Here is a 13,372-nt window from a genome sequence, read left to right as displayed (position 1 = left end):
CCCTGAGCCCTTGCACCCCTGCTGCACTCCCTGGTGACAGGGAAGGGGCTGCGTAGGGGTGGAGTGGGGGCAGGGGCAGTGAGGATGGGGGTGTCAGTGATGTGGCCCTCGGGCCAATGCACTAGACCTCATGTGGCCCTTGTGGTCATTTGAGTTTGAGACCCCTGCTCTGAGGTGCCAAAAGGACTCCGCATTGTTTTCACTGTTTTTGAGTGAGTTGAAGCCAGCCTGTGAGTGGGGAGAGTGAGGGGGGGCAAATACTGGGGCAGGGGGCGGGTACTTGATTTCATGTAGAGATGCCAGTCTTGCTCTGAGACATCTAGAAATGTTTGTGAAAAAAATTAGGGAGCTTGCTTGGAGATCTTTTCTCTTTCCCATAAACAGGGAGGGGAGCAGAGAGTTGGGACGTCCCACCCCTGTTGTGCCCCTGACACCCACCCACAAATGGAGAAGGGGAGGATCAGACCTGGGAAAGCCACCCTCATACATCACCTAGGGTCCTTAATCAGTTTGATCAGTTTCAGGCCAGGGATGATCCCCCTCTTCTCCCTTCTATGTCACCGTCCCATTCTCCTCCTCTGCCATCACTACCTCCTCAAGCTTTTCCTCCCCTATAGACTGCACAGTGAGGGTCCAAGAAAATAAGTTGCAGCACTTGTTAATGGTGTTTTGTCAAATCTGCAGTGAAAGTGTTCTTAAAATGAACAACATGTGCTGGGTCATCATCCGAGACTGCTATAACATGAATTATATGGCAGAATGTGCGTAAAACAGACCAGGAGGCATACAGTTTGCCCCCAAGGAGTTCAGTCACAAATTTAATTGACACTTTTTTTTAAACGAGCGTCATCAGCATGCAAGCATGTCCTATGGAATGGTGGCCGAAGCATGAAGGGCATACAAATGTTTAGCATATTTGGCATGTAAATACCTTGCAATGCCAGATACAGAAGTGCCATGCGAACACCTATTGTTGCTTTCAGGTGACCTTGTAAATAAGAAGTGGGCAGCATTATCTCCCGTAAATGTAAACAAACTTGTTTGTCTGAGCGATTGGCTGAACAAGAAGTAGGACTGAGTGGACTTGTAGGCTCTAAAGTTTTACACTGTTTCATTTTTGAGTGCAGTTATGTAACAAACAAAAAAATCTACATTTGTAAGTTGCACTTTCAGGATAAAGAGATTGCACTACAGAACTTGTATGAGGTGTACTGAGATTTTTTTTACAGTGCAAATATTTGTAATAAAAATATAAAGTGGGCACTGTATATTTTCTATTCTGTGTTGTAATTGAAGTCAGTATATTTGAAAATGTAGAAAAACACCCAAAATATTTAATAAATTTCAATTAGGATTCTATTGTTTAACTGTGCGATTAAAACTGCGATTAACTAAAAAAAAATTAATCATGATTAATCGCGTGAGTTAACTGCGATTTAATCAACAGCCCTAGTAAAGACATGTAAAAAATTGAGGATTACTGAAATTAGGGAGGATTGGCATGTGCTTCTTGGATGGTCCTGTAGCAGTGAGATAGGGTCCTGGGGCAGCAGAAATCAGTAAAGCGGGGAGTTGGGAAAATGTTGCTACTGGATCTGGGGCCCTGAGCCCTGCAGCAACACTTAACTTCTCCCAGTGCCTTGGGACTTCTCCTCTACTTGACATCCAAGCAGAAAAGAAGCCCCAGGGGGACCAGCGAGCCAGAGACTTGATGCTGTTGGATCCAGAGAAGGGGTGGCGGGGGAGAACACTTCAGGCAGCGAGGCAGGTGACAGGAGGAGTCCAGACAGTAATAGGGGAACAGTCATCCATTGTCTATCTTGAGGTAAGGAGAAGATAAATGGAGACTCCATCTGAGCAGCCAGAGAGGGGGGTGTCTATTTTGTGTCCATTAAAGGCTATCTTTTCATCCTGAAATTATCACACAGAGCCAAAAGAGTGGAGGGGAGTTAAAAAGTCAAGAGGCTAAAAAAAAAAAAGTTTGATAGCTTTTTGTTATTTGTTTGTTTTAAATCTCATGATTTTTGTGGGGCCAATCTCATGACTTTTTGGCATTTGATTCATGATTTTTGATCCCTTGCAGTTGGCAATATTGTGTTAATTGTGTCTCCCTGTCTCTCCAGAATTCCGGGGGGCATTCCAAGTGCAGGGGCCACTAGCCATCCTGCAGCACTTCGACACCCTCTACAGTCTACTCCAGTGAGTATACCCCGCACTGCAGGGGTGGGGGAGAGTGGCTTGGTCATGGGCTTCAGAGGTGATGGTGATCAGTGGTAGTGGGCATTGCTGTTCTTGCTCCTACCAAGGGTTCAGGAGAATAGAGTCCTGGGTGTATCTGCAGAGGTATCCAGATGGGGCTAGACCCTGGCTGGGTCCATTTATAGATGCCTCCTCTTCCTGAGTAGGACCTGGTGCTGTGAGTGGCATGAATCCATCCCCACTCTGCGGTGATCCCACTGGGATACTAGTTAGTGATGTAATAACATAATCATTGACTGTTTAACTGGTTACCGCAGACGCCATCTCGGGAGGTGGAAATTTGGGAGTTCCTGGAGGGAAGGGAATGTTACAGCTGGGCAGGAAACACAGATTTCCTATCTCACACATATTTTAGGTAGGCCATTCTTCCCCCCCTTCACCTCCTCATTCAACATCAGGACAAAACCGACACCTTTTGGTATGGGTGTGTGCATTAGAGCTGTTTTGTGAGTTTTTTATTACAGGATGAAAATTTGGTTTGTCTGGTTGTTAAATAGCATTGGGGGGTGATTTGTGTATGTGAATTCTATATTAAGCAATTTTCACTCCCAGCCTTATGTCAGCTTATCTTGCAGTTTCCATAGTTTGTAGCAGGAAAATATCTATTGATTTGTACTAATCGAGGTCTACAAAACTTTTGCTGGCATAGCAATGTCAATAAGGGGTGTATATAATGGTGTCCTAGTTTTTGGCCAACTCTAGACAAGGCCTTAGTTACCATATTATAACTTCTTGCATTGCCTTTGTCTTTTGTAACTTTTTGTGTTTTAGTACAATATCAGACTCTCACTAATTCAAATAATTTGCATTTCCAGACCATAGCTAAGTGTTTGGTACTCAAAAGTGAAGTGGTATTTGCTAATTGATAAGCTTATTAAGCAATAAATTCTGATCGCTCACCTAGATCCACTCTGTTTACATTTTGTTTATAACATTTAAAAATGTTCTTCTATGAAATCTTTGTGTATGTGTAGAGGCCTGTCTTGGAGGTGCTGATGCACTATACTAAGTTTTGCTCTTAATGTAGGTGTTCAGTCTGTTACCTGAGGAGGAATATAGTGTATCCTCCCAAAACTCTAGCACATGCATTTGGAGTACAGAATTTTCTGAGAAGTTACAGGTAAACCCATCAATGAGTTAAAATCAGTTAGATTAGTTCTTTTATCTTCAAATTCTCCAGGGAAACTCTCTGCAGAACGTATTTGAACCGTCTCATAAATTGATCCCTCTAGTCACAAATGTGGGCAGGTTGGGAGAGGACTGGGTTTAGAAGATAAGTCTAGAGTTGCTCCTGAAGACTCTTGTGTGACAGCCTTGAACTAGGCCTAGTGCCAATGGTCATCCTGTATTTTATCATCTGTTGTCTGCCTCACAGCCACTTCCGGTCTGTAAATGCTGCACTCAAGGAGGATGCCCTGGAGCTGATGATGAAAGGTAGGTGTGAGGATCCTTCTCCCCTTGTGGAGGGGATGGTGAGATATTTGCTTCCTCTCTGCAGCTTTATGATGATATAAAGGCAAATGTGACCCCATTGGCTGGGCTGCACCCTCACCCATCCCTGATACAGGTCTGTAATCTTGGCAGGCAGTGCAGAGCTGTGTGTGTTTGCTGTAAGGGCAGACCGACAGGAAGTCCCATTTTCCATTTCATTCCTGGCGGGAGATATCCCAGCCCCTAGCAAGTGGTCCTAGGAGCTGGGCAGGGGATGGGGACAGGGTGAGTTTAGCATCTCTGGGTCCTGGGTCACAGGGTGTAGCCCAAATTATGGCTGGTGAGGCATGAGCACAGTTCTTTGGTAATCTGATGGCTGCTGTGAGTTTGTTACAAGGGAAGTGGGTGCTTTGGTGTGTATGGGTAGTGATGCCTATGCCTTCTCACTTCCCTGCAGTGGTGTCCCGTCACTCCAGTGACCTCTCCTCCATCTTGGATAATCTTGACCTGAACCCTTCAGACCGCACCACTCACCTCAATGCTCTTAAAATGAACTGCTATGTACTAACTCATCTAGTGGAGGCCTTTGAAATAGACTCCTGCAAGAGTGGCTTGGCAGGGCTAGATCCCAGTGGGAAGGTATGTATGTGGGCGTGGGGGTGGATTATGCATCTCCATTTTCATAAAAACTTACTGGACTCTGCAACTTTGTTCCTACACATTGATGTCCCCTCAGATGACTGTAACATCAGTTCAGTGCCATAGCTGGAATTTTCCATATGGATACTGGGCAGGCCAATATGACATGAGGAAAGCCAGGCTGTGGTACATGCACCTCTAAGAAATGTTTATGGGCAGCAGCTTCAGGAGACAGGACATATCCCAGCATGTAATGCTCCACTGATCTCTAAATGCCCAAGCTGTTCTCTGTGCTGCCTCCCGCTTCTGTGTCTGCCTTAGCTGCAGTTCTAGTATACCAGCATTTCCTCCCAAGCTCATGCCTCTTCCCCCCCACATATTAGAGGGAAGCAGCTGCTTCCATTTGGTGTAGCCCTTTGGTTCCTGGCAGGTTTGGGGCAAGGGTTTCATTACTGTAAATCTTGAGTGTCGCCTCCAGCTTTAAAAGGAGATGCTGCCTGATGTGAATATCTATAATCTCCTCAGAGCAAGAAGAACCGCACCATGGGCTCAGGCTTCTGCTGGGAGGAAGAGAGGCAGCCACTCATACATCTGCTGACACAGCTGCTGCAACTGAACCTCCGTCGACTGTGGTGTGGTTTGGTGGTGGAGGAGGAATTCATCAGGTAAAGGCTGAAGTGAATGCTGGGGAGAAGAAGACAGGATGGAATGGCTGCAGGGTGTGAGCTGTATGTGGGAGATTTTTGGAAAGGCTGACTTGTAAGAGGATAGGTAAATCAGTTTGTCCCACCTCATTCAAAGGCAAGCTATAGGATGTGAACCTTAGGAGAGTAAAGAGTTTGAGAAGAAATTTGGGAGAACAGGCTAAGACTGAACCAAGGAAAAAGTTTGGGAACCATTCCCAGTGCTAGAGGGGAGGGATAGCACTGTGGTTTGAGCATTGGCCTGCTAAACCCAGGATTGAGAGTTCAGTCCTTGAGGGGGCTATCTAGGGATCTGGGGCAAAAAAAAAAAAAAAAGATTGGTCCTGCTTTGAGCAGGGGGTTGGACTAAATGACCTCCTGAGGTCCCTTCCAACCCTGATATTCTATGATTCTGAGGGATCTATGAGCATGGACACCTCACTGCTAAGGCCCTGAGAAAAAATCTTCTTCCCCCCGCCCCCTTTTCATACTGCTGTGGTGTCCTGTCTCCCCTCCCCTCTCCTCCCCACACATGAGAGGTGTTCTCAGTACCACTCCCTTTCCCTGCTGGCTAGACAAGAAGCAGCAATGATGGCCTAGGGTGGAGTGAATTGGGCTGGGTGGGCTGAGCCAGACCACCTGGTGCCATGTGTTGAGATACCTCTGCTTCCCAGAATGGAATTGGCCCATTAGTTCATGAACAGCTGCAGCCTCAGTGGGTAGGTAGAAGTGTCTCCCCGCTGTTGGAAAAATCATGGCATTGGGCTAATTTCATGGGGTTTTGTTTGGTTGGGGTTTTTTTTTTGTTTTGTTTTCCATGCAGTCCATGAAATTATTTACACAGGGCCTTAGTCATTGCTTAGGACACTGGGAAGTTGGAGCCAAGGCAACAGTGAGGAGGTGAAAACTTTTAAAGGCTCCGCCAGTTCAGATCTCTTTGGGGGGGGGGGGGGGTTGTCAGATTGCAGTGTCAGGTCTCTTTATCACTCCCTATTTTCCTCTCAGCCTAGTGACTGGCAGCTGTTACCGCATTTTGGAGAAGCCCAGCATCAGCCACCAGAAGCATCGGGCCATGCGGGAGGCAGTAATGCATCTGCTTGCTGTGGCTCTGACTCACTATGACCACATGCTCAGTGAGTCTGTCACCTACCCTCCCTGATGTGGGATCCCCTCGTGTATCCTCTAACCCTTTTTTTTTTTTTTTTTTTTTTTTTCCCCCCCTCCTGTGGTTTGGCAGGTGCAACTCTGAAGATCACACAGATGCTGCAGCACTTTGAACATGTAGCCCCAGTGTTTGCGGGGGCTGTGAGCCTGTGGGCCAGGGAGTATGGCATGAAGAGCATGGTGGGAGAGCTGCTGAGGTGGGAAACTCTCCACGCCCCTGCTCCCTCCATCCCCGGCAGCCTTGAGCACTGACTCTTTCTTTGTACAGGGAGATTGGCCAGAAATGTCCCCAGGATCTGACTCGGGATGCTTCCGGAGTGAAGGGTTATGCTGCTTTTCTCACAGAACTGGCTGAACAAATCCCAGCGATTGTGCTGTCAAACATGAGTGTCCTCCTGCATCACTTGGATGGAGAGGTACTGCTTGGGAAGGGGCAAAGCACAACATATCCAGGGAAAGGAATGTGTACCATAGTGGTGTCCAGTCTTTTGGCCTGAAGATTGAGTGAGTGTATATCACAAAGATTAAGGAGTTGCAATCAATCTTCTGAGGCAGATTCTCTGCCTTGCTCCATATCCTACATGCTCCAGTGATGCGAACAGACCAGGAACCACTGCAGAAAGTACCATGCTGAGAATTCCCCCAGCATAGGTAATATCCAACAGCAGAGAATTGGGGTGGGGAAGAGAACTGGCTCTTGGTTCCCTGCTTTGCGCCCCCCCCCCCCTTCTCCTGGATGCCTGTGAGGAGAGAAATACCAATTCTTTGCTAGGCTCAGGCAGAGCCAGCTAATCTATGCGGCTCTCCCTGGGGCTCCCACAGCCTGGCAAGGCAGCAGCCAATAGCAGGGATGGCGCGGGTATTTGCCAGAGGTGGTTTTTACCAGGTAAAATCATGGTTTGTACCAGCTTAAGGCATTTTCTATTTTAAAAACTGTTTCATTAGCATGTCACATTCCACTTAGCTTTAGTTACATATTCAAGTTACGGTTACATATGGCAATAGATTTGTAGATTAATTAGGTTTGTACAAATAAAAAGTAAAACTTCAGTGGGCATAATACTCGTATGTAATTTATAATACCGAACATCAGAATGTGTATACTTTCCAGTTCAGTATTTTCTAAAGGAAGTTATACGTGTTATGACTCATTTCGGTTTTCAATATTATATGAACAAAAGTTGAAAACATTTGATGATGTGGAATTGACAGTAATGCAGGGTTGAAGCATTAAGGAATCAGAAGCATGCAAAATTGCAGACTACCACCCAAGTCCATTTGGCCATACAGCATTCTGTAGCAGAAGACCAACTTTGATGTAGTGGATTTGACCGAGCCTATTCATTAAGGTTTTTTTGTTTTTTTTCGAATGGATATATTCAAAGTTTTTTTTGAAAAGATTTTGTTTTGTACTTGTTGGAAGGTGATGCAATTATTTTTTCTAATTTAACCCGGGCTTAAGATGGTATTTACAGCATCCTGTCCTAAACTAGTTTTTCCTGGGAAATTGCCAACCCTGGCCAACAGAGCAGCCAGAACTTCTGTCTTTCCTCCTCATGATGCAGCATTTGGCCAATAGGGGAGCTGCTGAGAAAATGCATTGGGAAAAGAACAGTAGCTATTTTGGGGTTGTGGGGGAAGTGGTGCTCCCCATAATAAGGAACCTGATTTGCTTCTATTTAAACTGCAGGGTGTGGCTTACCTTCAGCTCATAACCAAATACAAAGTTTCTTAAGTCATTCTCAAAGTCCACAAATGATACTCATTCCATGGATTGGGTGCTGCAGACCTAGGTGCATAGGAGGGCTGGGAGACACAGCCTCCTGGCTCAGCTACACTTGCTTGTTGTCTCACAGGAATTCTGTGATGGAGCAGGGAATTGAATTTGGGTTTCCAAAATCCCAGGTTAGGTGCTATAAGCACTGGACCATCCTTGCTGTCTTTAGCATGAGTCCTGGTTGGATGGGGGCTGCAGGAATATGCCCTCCCTTCACTTCCAGTATAATGAAGTCATTTTCTCTCTTCAGAGCTATGTGATGAGAAATGCCATCCTGACAGCCATGGCAGAGATGTTGCTGCAGGTGCTGAGTGGAGATCAGCTAGAGGAAGCTGCAAGGGGTACTCGGGACCAGTTCCTGGATACACTGCAGGCCCATTTATGTGATGTCAGTGGGTTTGTGCGCAGCCGTGTGCTGCAGCTCTTCACCCGGATTGTCCAGCGGAAGGTGAATCTGTGTGTGAGGAGACTGGGGGGTTGGCTTTGAACTGCTCTCCTGTGAAGGGAGGGGTGAGGGAGAACATCAGGCCTCTTGCTGGGCTCTGAGGAAACTTGGCTGCAGAGCCTTCCCAGAGTGAGGAATGAAAGATTGCATCTAATTTCTCCAGGGCTTCTGGGTAACCTCTTCAATCTGCTCTTTGCTGCAGGCCCTGCCCTTGGCTCGGTTCCAGGCTGTGGTGTCTCTGGCTGTGGGCCGTCTCCAAGACAGATCAGTAACAGTGGTTAAGAATGCCATCCAGCTGCTGGCTGCATTTCTCTCAAACAACCCCTTCTCCTGCAAGGTAACCCTTTGTACTATGCTGGAATTTCTGTGCCTCCCCTGGGGCAGGAGCCCCCAGGGAGAGAGTGGTCACCAGTCTTTGGTTGTGGCTCAGGTTGGAGGCTTCCTTGCTTTTTCTCATATCCAGGTGCCCTAATATCTAGGCTTTCCATCCCCTCGTGCAGCTTGCATGTATGCAGGGGCATGGTGTATGCCTCTTAACTCTGCTGAAAACCTACCCCAGTTTGATTTGAGTCTGCAATGGGGACTCTTCTTTGAGATCTTAGTTCAGACTTTGGGATCTTGCTCCACTGCATCCCTAGGTCATTGTTCAACAGCACGAGCTCCTTCTTCACTTAGACTTCATCCCAAACTGCTTAGCTTCACAGACAGGCAACCTACTGCAGCCCCCGTTCTGGGAAGTGAACTAGAACCAGCTACTCCAGCTTCCAAAAGCAGGTGTCTTCTACAGGCCTGAGGTACTTAAAGTGGGAGCTGAAAGCAGGGCTGTTGGGGGAGCAAGGAGGATCCTAAGAGTTAAGAAAATCGAGACTAGAGTGAAACATTCCCATTCTCCCCTCACATCCCCAGCTAAGCTGCACTGATTTGGCTGAGCCACTCAAGAAAGAGATGCAGAAGCTGCGAGAAATGAGGGACAAACATACAGCAACAACTGGTAATCTCCTCTTTTTTTTTCCCCCATCCTAGTGGATATACTGTGCCCTCTCAGCAGGAGTTCCTGTGCACTTCTCATTCTACCTCCTGTCTTGCTCATACTCAAACTGTGTTGGCCTTGCCCCAATCTCATATCCATTTGAGATTCTCTGGCCTTAGATCATGGCCTAAAGCATCAGAAGCTTTCCATAGGGAGAGAGAGGATTAAGAGGGGTAAGCAAAGGGATCTAGAGAGGAGCGTGCAGGACCTCAGCCCCATCTCAGTCTAAGCTGTTTCTCTCACTTTAGGATAATGGGTCTGGATATCTGTATCATTCCCTTCCTCTGCCCTCTTTTTCGTAGCTGCACTAATTACCCCAGAGGAGGAGTGGGAGGCCATGCAGCCAGAGCTTAGGGCCACTATACATCAGCTCCTTCACCCATTGCAAGGAGAAGAGGAGGAAGAGACGCTAGAGGTTGAGGAGACTGCACTGAATACGGCTGAGCGCATCATCCAGTTACTGAGGAAGCTAAATTACAAGTGAGTGGGAGACCCTCCAATGGGCCACAGTTGAGCAGGTGGGGCCTTCAATCTGGGGAAGAGGGTTACCCTAGGAACTTCCATATGTCATCTTATTGTCAGGTGAGGTCTGAGCCCTGGGAAATTGAAGACTTGTGTGGAAAGAGCTTTGCTATATATACAGTAGGCTGGAGGTGCTGACAGGAGCCACTGCCCCACAGGTCCAGGGATAAAGCTGAGTGATGGATTTCTTCACTGACATACTCTTCCCCACCCAGTGGATGATTTCTTACTGTGCATCATCTCTGTCCAGGCATGCTGTCCGTCTAACAGAGATGGCTGTGTGCCACTTTCATGGGATGGAGCCCTTCACCAGCAGTTCAGGTTTGGAAGGTGACAAGGAAACCATGATCCTGGGCATACTGAGGACACTCTACACAGGTAGCTTTTCTGAACCTGCTAGTTTCTTGTCCTGGGGCCATATTGATACTAATACTATAGAGGTGAAACACTTTATATCCCTTTTATTCAACCCTGTCTCTGCTTGTATTGCACCATACCATAGTAGTGAGACTTCACTGACAGTGTGGTGAGAATCCAGCTCTAGGTGTTAATCTCCCTTTTGACTGCCTGGCTGAGCTGCTGTTAGATTGTGGTGTTCGGAGAGGGGCTCTTGGTTTAGGTCACCAGGGGTGAAGGGATATTGGCCAAAGAGCAGTTTCTCCTGCCCCCAGCATTGTTTATGGATCATTATTCTTGCTGTGTAGATTCCAACCTGGAAAATAATATCCAACAACCTTTGCATAGCAGTGGGGATGAAGACCCTGTAATAGAGGAGCAGCCACAATCTGAGCTGGTTAAGCAGGAGATGCTGGTGCAGTATCTGCAAGATGCCCACAGCTTCTCTATGAAAATCACTGAAGCCTTGAGCGTGGTCAGCAAGATGATGTACGAAAGCTCTGTCTCTGGTAGGTTGGGTAGACACAGATCATCCTACACATTAAGATTTCCAGGGTCCTAAGCTTGGTGTATGAGAACTCTATTTTGGATATGTCGGAGAGGCTGGGACTGGAGTAGCCTGGACAGGTGCCTTGGGGGCTTGCCTACCTGGTTTACATTGGGCTCACAGTACCAGTCAAAAGGGTTAACTTGAGGAAAGTGCAGTCTTGTGGGGAGAAGGGCTTCCTCTGGTATCTAAAAGCCTCAGCAAGCTTTCTAGGTAAATGTAGAGAATCCAGCCTCTTAAGCCTGAAAGCTGAAAATATTTCAAAATGTCAGGTTGGCCACAATCAATTCTTAGGGGCAGGTTCTCTGCCCTGTTCTCCTTTTCTGCTTGGGTGGTATTCAAATAGTGGACACCCCCCTGCAGCTCTCTTGTTGGGTGTTTCCCTGCTATAGACAAAGAGCCAGCATATCTGGCTTCTATGTTGCCATGCTGCACAGTTCCCAGGTGTGCAGAAGAGCAAGGAGGAGAGTGGCTGGAGGTGCATGCTATGCTGTGGCTAATCACAGCTGGTGTATGGCCCCTGGGAGCAATAGCCAGCTGGTTCATGTTGGAACAGACCTCGGGGTGCACTAAACCTGTGTAAGAGGTGGGGAGGAGAATCAGAAAGCTGTAAATAATTCTTTTTTTTTCCCTCCCCCCCCCCCCCTCCCTGGCCACCTTTTTTCTTCTGGTTTGCTGGGCAGCAGCAGGGGGGCCCCAGGAAGCATCTTTGCTCTCTGATGGAGCCAGTCAAGCTCTTATTGTACTCTGCCTGGGGCTCCTATAGGCTGGTAGAGAAAGAGGCTATGGAGCAACTGGATCAGTTATACCATTTTCTTGTACAACAGTGTGTGGCTGGCAGGCATGCTGCTCAGTAGCTGCAGTAGGGAAGAAATAGCAAGTGATTTAAAACAGCTACTATGGGGGGAAAAAAAATCTGTTTCAAAATGCTTTTTGTTCAAAAATTGCAGGCCATGGCTCTGGAAACGTTCTCAATTCATAATCAAATACAGGGTGTTTGGTTCTGTTTTTTTGGGAGGGGGGGGTTCTTTTTCGGACACTGGACACTGCTGAAAGTGCTGTAGTAGCCACGTCTCTGCTCCACAGGGGAGGGGACAATAGTGTGGCGGGGGGGAGGGGATCTTTGGTATGTGGGTTATGGGTTTGCTGGAAGAACAATGGGTACATAATTTATTTCTTAATGATGTCTCTGCCCGGGACTGTGTAAAGCTGAACTGACATTTCTCTCTACTCCCCCTAGTGGTGCAGGAGGCCATTGAGTTCTTTGTGACAGTCTCGCAGTTTGGTGTCCCCCAGGCACTGCATGGAGTCCAAAGGATGCTTCCTCTTATATGGTCTAAGGAGCCAGGTATTAGAGAGACTGTGCTAAGCGCCTACAGGAGGCTCTACCTGAGCCCCAGTGGGGACTCGGAAAGGTATGGAACCCCCAAATCAGAGGCTATATCTCCTAGGAGGTGTTGTTGGAAGTGGAGTATGAACAGTGGTCAAACTTCATACTGAGCTGAAATGCTAGTGGGCGCTGAGCTGCGCGGGGGGTGTGCAATCCAGACCACTGAGGGGTTGTCATTGCCTGCCCTGCAACCTTGAGTGCCTTGCAATGCTTTGCTGTTGTAGCTATCAAGCTGGGCCACTCCCAAACAGCTTGCCAACATGTAGGTCACACCCTGTGTGTCTGTGTATAGCTGCAGCCCTGGTCCAGCAGCCAGTCAGCAACACTCCAGTCACACTCTGGCTTCCACCAGCATTGATTAGTACTTGCCAGCTGTCCCCAACCCATTCCCAGTCCTGAAAACATGTTCTGTGTGGTCCAGCCCTCCCCTGGGCAGGTCAGATGTTAAAGGTCCGTTGTCCCTGTAAAGGTTTGCTACTTTAACTGGAGTTACGAAACACTGGATTGATTTAGATTGAAGAAGATAGGATTTTAAGTAGCGCTGTCAAGTGATTAAAAAAATTAATTGCACGATTAATCGCACTGTTTAAATAAATGTATTCTATTGTTTAATATTTTTGGGTGTGTTTTCTACATTTTCAAATGTATTGATTTCAATTACAACTAGGGCTGTCAATCACAGTTATATCATGCAATTAACTCAAAATTAATCATGATTAATTTTCTTAATTGCAGTTTTAATCCCCCTGTTAAACAATAGAATACCAATTGAAATGTATTCAATATTTTGGATGTTTTTTACAGTTTCATATATTGTGTGTTCTAATTTAAATCAAAGCATATATTTTTATTACAAATATTTGCACTGTAAAAATGATAGTATTTTTCAATTCCCTCATGCACGTACTGTAGTGCAATCTTTGTGACAGTGCAACTTACAAATGTAGGTGGGTTTTTTGCAGTTTTTTTTACACACACAACTGTACTCAAAAATAAAACAATGTAAAACTATACAGCTTACATGTCCACTCAGTCCTACTTCTTGTTCAGCCAATTCTGAACAAGATAATGCTGCCCACTTCTTGTTTA

The 13,372-nt window shown here is 46.6% G+C and overlaps 1 protein-coding gene and 1 non-coding gene across 3 annotated transcripts in view; both read left to right on the top strand.

The window, feature by feature from the left end:
• The window catches only part of NCAPD2 (non-SMC condensin I complex subunit D2), a 61,623-nt gene that overhangs the window by 2,156 nt on the left and 46,095 nt on the right, over nucleotides 1-13,372 (top strand). For both annotated transcript variants that reach the window (XM_045000819.1, XR_006575629.1), the window contains exons 2-15: nucleotides 2,124-2,199; nucleotides 3,635-3,693; nucleotides 4,148-4,329; nucleotides 4,855-4,994; nucleotides 6,018-6,145; nucleotides 6,250-6,373; nucleotides 6,445-6,592; nucleotides 8,204-8,401; nucleotides 8,601-8,735; nucleotides 9,305-9,389; nucleotides 9,731-9,908; nucleotides 10,201-10,328; nucleotides 10,655-10,855; nucleotides 12,134-12,308. In XM_045000819.1, the coding sequence (XP_044856754.1) occupies nucleotides 2,124-2,199; nucleotides 3,635-3,693; nucleotides 4,148-4,329; nucleotides 4,855-4,994; nucleotides 6,018-6,145; nucleotides 6,250-6,373; nucleotides 6,445-6,592; nucleotides 8,204-8,401; nucleotides 8,601-8,735; nucleotides 9,305-9,389; nucleotides 9,731-9,908; nucleotides 10,201-10,328; nucleotides 10,655-10,855; nucleotides 12,134-12,308 (1,957 nt within the window). The remainder of the gene's footprint in view (nucleotides 1-2,123; nucleotides 2,200-3,634; nucleotides 3,694-4,147; nucleotides 4,330-4,854; nucleotides 4,995-6,017; nucleotides 6,146-6,249; nucleotides 6,374-6,444; nucleotides 6,593-8,203; nucleotides 8,402-8,600; nucleotides 8,736-9,304; nucleotides 9,390-9,730; nucleotides 9,909-10,200; nucleotides 10,329-10,654; nucleotides 10,856-12,133; nucleotides 12,309-13,372) is intronic.
• LOC123362304 lies at nucleotides 3,757-4,068 on the top strand. The gene has a single exon (XR_006576412.1). It is a non-coding gene; the product is annotated as a small nucleolar RNA U85 (small nucleolar RNA).

Source organism: Mauremys mutica, chromosome 1 (assembly GCF_020497125.1).
Source record: "Mauremys mutica isolate MM-2020 ecotype Southern chromosome 1, ASM2049712v1, whole genome shotgun sequence".
Classification (NCBI taxonomy): Eukaryota; Metazoa; Chordata; order Testudines; family Geoemydidae; genus Mauremys; species Mauremys mutica.
This window is presented reverse-complemented; position numbering and strand designations above follow the sequence as displayed.